Source organism: Phymastichus coffea, unplaced genomic scaffold (assembly GCF_024137745.1).
Source record: "Phymastichus coffea isolate CEN01 unplaced genomic scaffold, Cenicafe_Pcof_1.1 PCOF00051, whole genome shotgun sequence".
NCBI lineage: Eukaryota > Metazoa > Arthropoda > Insecta > Hymenoptera > Eulophidae > Phymastichus > Phymastichus coffea.
In genome coordinates, this window is record NW_026706862.1 from 1,644,778 (window position 1) to 1,654,519 (window position 9,742).

General features: G+C 31.4%; 1 protein-coding gene across 2 annotated transcripts in view; it reads left to right on the forward strand.

The window, feature by feature from the left end:
• Window positions 1-5,909, forward strand: part of LOC131665449 (zinc finger protein 724-like) — a 120,389-nt gene extending 114,480 nt beyond the window's left edge. Inside the window, exons 2-3 of one of the 2 annotated variants that reach the window (XM_058937331.1) lie at window positions 4,072-4,294; window positions 4,385-5,905. In XM_058937331.1, the coding sequence (XP_058793314.1) occupies window positions 4,213-4,294; window positions 4,385-5,640 (1,338 nt within the window). In that variant the 5' untranslated portion in view covers window positions 4,072-4,212 and the 3' untranslated portion in view covers window positions 5,641-5,905. Of the gene's footprint in view, window positions 1-4,071 lie in introns of both variants that reach the window. The other variant, XM_058937330.1, reaches the window with a different exon arrangement.
• Window positions 5,910-9,742: the final 3,833 nt, after the last annotated feature.

Genomic DNA, 9,742 nt, shown 5'->3' on the forward strand with positions numbered 1-9,742 from the left:
GGCAAAAAGGGACTTCAATTCCTAACTTGCTTAGCAGCGCGACCACTGTTTGGAAATAAAGACTCAGCCATTACCTGAGATCTGATTTCATTACTCCGTGATTAGCCCTGTTATTCTTCTCTCCAATACGATAGTCTAAGAGCTCAACATATAAGACCTACTCTCATATAAGAAAACAGCAGCCTAAGACTATCTCCTTCCTTGATCAAAGTAATTTCGCCTAGGAAAACGACCAAGTATTTGTTGCGATGCTGTCGGGCCTTTCCCCGATAGATGCAACAACACTTAGCCACATTTTAAGCGACTCGTCGAAGTAGCAAACTGCGTAGATGATACTATGTTCGCTGTTTGACGATTGAGTTAATAGCGATTTTGAAGAACACCAACAATTGTTATTTCGGTCATGTCAGGCATTTACTACTATGTGTCAACTTCTTGCTTGCTCTCGGAAACGCGATTTACAAATATATCTTAGAGTCTGAACGTTATTATTAAGTAGCATAAGATAAAAGTTACATTTTATTATTGGAAAAAATAAACCTCCAAAACTATAAATCAAGAAGAAATGAATGATCTTGTGAGAAACTGATGTTTACCTAAGCATAGGCATTATTTAAATATCACGATGAACTAGGACACATAAGCGCTGAGAAAGTTATCGATATTATTAGTAAAAGTTATTAGTTCTTGAAATTAAGATAAAGAGTCGTCGAGTACTTGAAAAATTATTATAAATGTATTGTTTTCATTCAGGCTAGCAATAAAATTAAAGGAGAGCTTCAAAGTATTTCAAAAAGATATCGACCATTTGTTATTATATATATATATTATACTGCTATATCAGGTATTCGCGCGACTACTAAAAAACATATTTTTGTAATAATCAAAAGTTTCACAGAATTAGTTATACTTTATGCAACAAAACAACAACATCGAAAGAAGCTATTAATAGTTTGAAAATTTATTTTTCATATTATAGTAAACCGAAAAACATTGTGTTAGATAGAGAATCATGTTGTACTTCAAAAGAGTTTTCTAACTTTATGAATAAAGTTAGAATACTTTCCATGAAATATTCCCGCTTACTTAGATGAGATATTTGCTAATCTTTGGATCGAAAGAAGAGGCGCGATTGAATGGCCAGCTAGGTCACCAGATTTAAGGCTGTTAGACTGTTTTTATTGGGGTTATCTAAAGAATCAGGTGTACAAAACAAAACCTCGAAGCTTGAAAGAATTACGGCAAAATAGCATAGTCGAATATGCTCTCATTCCTACTGAAACGATTCAAAATGCTGTTAATGCTTTTGATCATTGATTAGCTTACTGTCAAGAAGTGAATGGAGAATAGTTCGAGCACTTAAAGTAAGATATGATTATCACTTCTAATAATTGAGTTTGAGAGGCAAGGGGATTCCCAAAGGAAATAGATTTTACTACGCCCACGTCATTGCTTCTGGGTAACGTTAAATTAAAAAAAATGATCTTACAATGTCGTTGATGATTGAAACTTCATACAAATTGGAGTTAATTTATATCAGATTTAAATAAAATTTCCTATTCTATTATTTATTGTTATTGTTAAAAATAGCCGTTTCCATTAAAAAAAAAAGTAGACTTTTGATCTTGAAAGAGCCGTCGAGGTCTAGCTCAAGGTTAAATCCAAGGTCACCACTAGATTCCTCATAAAAAGTTATTTAAATGATGATCTTCACCTTTTTTAAAAAAAGCTTTTACCTGCAATATTTATTAGGTATATCGTTACGTTTAGGGCTCCTTGTACTGAGGGAGGTTGGGAGACTTATTCACATCAGCTGTTGAGCCAATTTACTGGATCAACAGTACAACCAATAATCGACACTGATATATATTATATATAGAAATTTATATGTAATAATCCTAATAAAATCAAATTTGATATAGCCTACATAAATATCTCGAGAGTTTTTAAATTCTAGCGGCAACATAATAAATTTATAAATTATTCAAATTATTTAGATTTATGTTTTTTTTTGTAAAATGCTCTTAAAGACTCAGTTGAAAAGGTCTTTCTATAAAATTTTTTTTATCTTTCATGTATTTTTTAATCTTTTAATAATAATTATGATATCATTTTAGAATATACGAGGTGTATTTAAAAAGTAAGGTGACTCTGTATTTTTAAGAAAAAATATTTATTTATTTATCAATATTTATGTTGTCCTCTTCAAAGTAATCCCCCTCAGATACAATACACTTATGGCAACGGTTTTTCCAATCCTCAAAGCACTTCTCATAAGCACTTTTCGGTATAGCCTTGAGCTCTTCCAGCGATGCAGTCTTTATCTCTTCAATCGTTGCAAATCTCCGTCCTTTCATAGGTCTCTTTAGTTTTGGGAACAAGAAAAAGTCACATGGGGCCAAATCCGGTGAATATGGTGGCTGAGGCATGATTGTGGTGTCGTTTTTGGCCAAAAAATCTCTCACAAGCAATGATGAGTGAGCAGGGGCATTGTCGTGATGCACAAGCCATGAATTGTTTTTCCACAATTCTGGGCGTTTTCTTCGTATTGCTTCTCGCAAACGGCGCATAACCTTAAGATAATACTGTTTATTGACCGTACGTCCATATGGTAAGAACTCCTGATGCACCATGCCATTGTAATCGAAGAAAACAGTGAGCAAAACTTTGACATTTGATCGAACTTGGCGTGCTTTTTTCGGTCTTGGCTCATCTGGGCTCTTCCATTGGGACGATTGGACTTTGGTTTCGATATCATAACCATATACCCATGATTTGTCACCAGTTATGACCCTTTTGAGAAAATATGGGTCGTCGTTGACGTCATTTAACAGTTCTTGAGCGATGCTCATGCGACGGTTCTTTTGGTAAAAATTTAGCAATTTCGGAACAAACTTCGCTGACACACGTCTCATGCCCAAAATGTTAGAAAAAATTTCATGGCACGAGCCAAGCGATATACCAACATCCTCAGCAACTTCTCTGATAGTGATTCGACGATTTTCCAGAACAATTTTCTTCACTGCTTGAACGTTTTCATCAGTTGTTGACGTGCTTGGGCGTCCAGAGCGAGGCTCGTCATTGGCATCTTCCCGGCCATCTTGGAAGAGTTTGTACCATTTGTAAACATTTTTTTTACTCAGAACAGTTTCACCGTATGCCACCGTCAACATTTCAAGTGTTTCGGAGCACTTTATTTTATTTTTTACACAAAATTTGATGCAAATCCTTTGATCCATATTTTTCGATAGCAAGAAATCGCCGAGCACGCAAAACACTTATAACCTTTACGCCTCTCACAACTAAACAAAAAATACTATACACTTGAAACTTGGTACAGATGTTCGGGAAGAGTGTACTAACATGAGAAAACAAAAAAATCGATAATCGAAAGTACGTTGCCCGTGAAATTTGAAAAGTCACCGTACTTTTTGAACACACCTCGTACATAGCGATAAACATGAATCTTGTTATTATCATTCTTCAGTATAAGATCTATTTGTATAATTAATAAATTTACAAACTTTCATATTTTTTTATATAACCAATATTTTTCTGTATCCCTATCAAATAGTGCTATTTCTTATAACATATATAATTCGTAGAATATTATACTCGTACCTCATACCACTTATTATATCGATCTGAGCGACGATAGTAAAAATTTACTATCAATTTTTTTTTTAATTGTTTTTTCTTTATATATATATAATAGGTTCTTTCAGAAAATTTTTTTTTATTTTTAAAACGATATAGCTCTCTTCTTTATCTTGCGTTAAATAAAACTGCTGTATAACCATTACAAAATTTTCTATTGTGAAATAGGTACAAATTATATATATTATCTATATTGTCTATCTATAAAGTGAATATCAATATATATTCCCTATTTACCCTTTACGGTTAAAAAATATGTATGATTAATAAGCTAACGTCATAAAAATGTTACATCACAGGGATGACAAATTATGTGAAAATTTGTTGTTGATAAATATTGATATATGACATGTTAATGTAGTGTACATTATATTGTAATATTCTTTATTTAACATTTATTTATTATATTTACAGGATGCTATAGTAAAATGAAGATAAAAATTATATGCCGTCAGACTACTCAAAGTTTTTTTAATTTATTTTGATTTGGTCGAAAAAACAAAAAGGATAAGTAATTCACAACTTGAAAATAGATTTAGTTGATCCAAGTCTAAAATGGTTTCTGAGCAAAGTAAATCAATAAAATCTAATGACTCATATCTTTGTCTACTTTGCAATAAAAGATTTGCACAAAAAAGTACTTATCAAAATCATTCACATATCCACGAAAAGCAACAAACCTCTTTTCTTATTTGTAACATATGTAATAAGTTATTCTCTGTTCCAGCACGATTAACGAGACATTACCGAACACATACTGGAGAAAAACCTTACCAATGTGAATATTGTACCAAATCATTTTCTGTTAAAGAGAATTTAAGTGTTCATCGCAGAATTCATACGAAAGAACGACCGTATAGATGTGATGTGTGTCATAGTAGTTTCGAACACAGCGGAAAATTACACCGACATATGAGAATACATACTGGTGAAAGACCACATCGATGTTCTATTTGTGATAAAACATTCATTCAAAGTGGACAACTTGTTATTCATATGCGTACACATACAGGTGAAAAACCATACCTTTGTAAATCGTGTGGAAAAGGATTCACCTGTTCAAAACAGTTGAAAGTGCACTCTCGTACTCACACTGGTGAAAAACCTTATAGCTGTAATATTTGTGGTAAATCCTTTGGTTATAATCATGTTTTAAAACTACATCAGGTAGCTCACTACGGAGAAAAATTTTACAAGTGTATTCTTTGCCAAAAAACATTTAATTCAAAAAAATTAATGGAAGTACACATGAAATCACCAACAAATTGTAAAATGTACGAAATTACAAAATTGAGCACAAAAACGTCCCAAAATATAAGTTTGATGGATCAAATTATGCCATATAATATCAGTCATTCAAAATTAACGATTGAAGAAATAAATCTTCGGAAACAACATGAATTTATAGATCTCCAAGAAAAATGTATTTCAACCCAAGTTACTAATTCAAACAAAATGTTGGAACAGTTGATTCACCATCAACCTTATCAAAATTCCCCGACACATTTTATCAGAGCGTCGAATAAAAGTATAGTAACAGAAAATAACATTCCAAGTGAAATAAAAGAATCTCAATCATTCTCACTTTATTACCGTCATTCACCGATTGATTTGGATAAAATTAATTTACGTGTACAGGGATTAAAACAGTATACATTTTTAACACCAGTCATTTCGTCGACTTTTCAACCTCCTTACCCAAGACATGAAGAAAATAGTTTATCTGAACAGAAAACAAAAGAAAAATCAATAGCATGTAAAAATTTAGCTGAGCATTACGAAGCTATTCCTCAAGTATATACACTTAAATCAGATTCACATACGACTGACTTAGTAATAGACTCAAGAAATAATTCAAGTGTGCCTCCTAGGAAAAGATCTAAAATAATTTGGGAATCTCTTTCATCAGGAAAGTGTGAATTCGAAACGCCAAAAAGAAGTAATTCTGTTATAAAATTTGCAAAAGTAGATAATATATTTTGATAAATTGATAAATATTTATTTGCACTTCAAAATATTTAGTCATTTATTTATAAGTTTGTTTTTCATTTTATAAATTAAAATGTCCTAAAATTTAGTATAAAAATATTTAATTTTCAATTGCTTTTTTCAAAATAGTAATAATCTATAAACTATGGAATTGAGTTAAAATAACTTTGGCTTGAAATAATAATTTTTAATAATTCCATCAATTATCGATAAATCATCATTATCAATCAGTTTCTATCAAATGATAGATATTACTGTTATAAAATAAATATAATAAACTTTATGCAATCAATTCAAATTATTTTCTTTTCAACGTCTATTTATTTTAATATTACATACTATCGAACAACTTTAAATAGTTTCAGAATCATTTATACAGCACTCAAACCTCTAACGTTCAACATTCAGTGTATTTCGACTGCAATCATCATAGCTTTTTGAGGTGATATGATGAATACAAATTCTTTTTTCTGAGATGTAACATTTATATGTATGGCGCTTCGGTTTTCTCGAAATGTAAGAGAGTAGTATCATAATACAACTTGCACAAATATCGGAGCTAGTTGTCTAGAACGCGATGATTCAATAGTGAGGTAACTTATCGCATACTAATTATTTTCATGTGGACCTTATAACATAATAATGAGGCCGCACTAACTGATAACTAGGGCGGTCCATAAAGGATTCTAATTATCTCGGGCTCTACTCACGACGTTGTTGAAAAAGGAGGAATATATGATGTGACACAATCAATGTACTGAATTGAATGAAGCATCTATTAGATAAATAGCTCAGAATAAAGAACAAGGCATATAATGTGCTTTCCGTCTTTCATCGACCTTCCTCGACCTAGTGCAGCATGATAAAACCTTACTTCTTCTACCATGAATTCACGTTTTTCCTGACATAGACTTCCCTTCACATGCTTTTGGGCACCCAATAAAACTCGGCATAGCTAAAAAGTACTCGGCACTAAATGTTGTATATGAAAATATTAACAGACATTTAAAAGAGAAGGTGAAGATCATTCAAAATGCTATTATAGATTTTCAAAACATTAAATTTTAGTTTTTATTACTAATAAAAAAAAAATAAAAAATGTAAAAAATTTCATTTGACTTGAACAGGCTGTAGATTTAGATCCCGTAAAAAAATATTTTCACGAAGAAAAAGAATTTCTTCAGCTGTAAAACAAAATATCGTGCACTTTTTCCGTTAATTTGTTACCAAGTTGAAATATTTTTTGTAAAAAATGAGGGTTTTTAAAACGTAAATACAAAAAAAAAATAAGATAGATAGAAAAAAACTATAGAGAGAAAAAAAGATATAGTTAAATCTATAGAACAATGATCTGTAATTTCATGTGATTTTGAACAAAAAATTTATTTTCGATTTTTATCGGGATATTCGATATTTGCTAATTGACTTTCAAATGATCCTGAACGAAACCGGTAGGGTGAAACGGACATCAGATTTGGATTCAGGAACTCAGATCACCTATGAGTATCTTCATTTCTTTACTAATTAACAAAGATCAATCAGTAATACAGAAATAATTATTGCTTCCTCAAGTAAAATTAATTCCAATTGTGAGAGCCAACCCGTTGTAAAAATAAATCAAACACTCATATTAGGTTACACACGTATGTTTCGTTGGCAGATATCCAACCTCATCAGATCTTTATTAACAATAAATGAAAAAATGGTTACAAAAACAAATATATATAAAGTATTAAAGTATCAAACTCATCTTCCAACTTTCTCTCACACAAATATTCAAATTTCAACTCCGACAACAACTATGAAATATAGTAATGCAAACCGACCGGTGTCTGTTACCTTTTATATCAAAACAAATCACAAATATATACACACTTAAATGTATCCCCTCTCATATGTCGAGAAGAACCGGTACAGTCAGCATCACTGCACATCAAAACAATATTCAAAAACCTTCAATCAAGTCAATCAGATAAAATATCAAACAAACTCTTATATTGCTTACTTAGCAACTTACTATCTTCTTGTCTGTTTATAGTGTTGTCAGATAAATTAATGTATATCATTTCTGAAATCAGTCTCTTATAATAATTCGACTCTCTATCCAAAATTATTGTGTTATCCCAGTCAAACGCATGCGAAGGATAATTTTTCAAATGCATCGGAATAGGAAGAGATTTTTCTATAGGTGTTTTATTATGTTCATCTATGCGTTTTTTTAAACTTCTCTTAGTTTTACCAATATACACTGAAGGGCAACTGTCACAACAAAATTTATATACTATATTTGTCTCATTCCATTTATCCGTTGCATCTTTGCCCAGTTTTATTATACTATCCAGCTTATGATTAATTAGTGGTATACAGATTTGGTAACTGGGCAAAGATGCAACGGATAAATGGAATGAGACAAATATAGTATATAAATTTTGTTGTGACAGTTGCCCTTCAGTGTATATTGGTAAAACTAAGAGAAGTTTAAAAAAACGCATAGATGAACATAGTAAAACACCTATAGAAAAATCTCTTCCTATTCCGATGCATTTGAAAAATTATCCTTCGCATGCGTTTGACTGGGATAACACAATAATTTTGGATAGAGAGTCGAATTATTATAAGAGACTGATTTCAGAAATGATATACATTAATTTATCTGACAACACTATAAACAGACAAGAAGATAGTAAGTTGCTAAGTAAGCAATATAAGAGTTTGTTTGATATTTTATCTGATTGACTTGATTGAAGGTTTTTGAATATTGTTTTGATGTGCAGTGATGCTGACTGTACCGGTTCTTCTCGACATATGAGAGGGGATACATTTAAGTGTGTATATATTTGTGATTTGTTTTGATATAAAAGGTAACAGACACCGGTCGGTTTGCATTACTATATTTCATAGTTGTTGTCGGAGATGAAATTTGAATATTTGTGTGAGAGAAAGTTGGAAGATGAGTTTGATACTTTAATTTTTGTTAATTGGATTGTGATTGATAAATTGAGGTAAATGTTTGTTAGTGTGATTTTTAATTTTTTCATATATATTTGTTTTTGTAATCATTTTTTCATTTATTGTTAATAAAGATCTGATGAGGTTGGATATCTGCCAACGAAACATACGTGTGTAACCTAATATGAGTGTTTGATTTATTTTTACAACGGGTTGGCTCTCAAAATTGGAATTAATTTTACTTAATGAATGGAGAGTGCTACATATAATACATCTATTGCTTCCTCATTTAACTTTCAAATGACATTGTAAAATATTTTTATCTCGTGTGTAATACTATATTCTTATGTAAAAATGAACTTTAAATTCATTTCTCGTATAATAAAATACATAGAATCACCATTGCATCATTTACAATCGATTTTTGAAATTTTTTTAAATGAAATCTCTAGGTTTCAGCCACTATATTGAAGCCTCCATTTTGGATTTCTTAAAATTTAAAAGGGGTTGATCGGTAGTTTAAGATGCTTTAAATAGTTTTTTGTGAAAAAATTTATTTACGATGCTACATAACCGCAAATATGTCAAAAAACACTGTTTTTTACCCTTTTAGGGTAAAGATATCTCAGAAAACCAGACGTGACGAAACAATTCCGAGGCCAGATTTAGATTCAGCGCATCAAAATCTTTTGGGAATACTATAGTTCGCTTGTGATATAAAATCTCGTATCCCTGTGTTATTAGTTATCGTGAGAAGCCAATTGTAACCGCGATTTTTCTTAGAATAGGCTTGCATATCGACGAAATCGTCTTGCTACGTCTTATCTATCATCGAACATCGTACCTTCATCTTAGATAATTACGTCTCGTTGGTTTGTGCAACTTCTTCAGCATCACCATTTCCATCTAATCGACTGTTTTCTAAATTTTGAACACTTGACTTTATTTGTGGTAGTTTTTCTTTGATAATTGCATCCAAATACTGAAGAACACTCCTCAATCACAGTTTTCCAATTTATAGTGCCTATAGCCTGTGGCAGAGGAGCAAGGTTTTCCAATCTTTTGTTCTCTAGATTGTAATGGAACTCACTTGTAAGCTTGAACCCAATACCGGGTGGACCGCGAAGATAGTTGACCACTTGCTTTT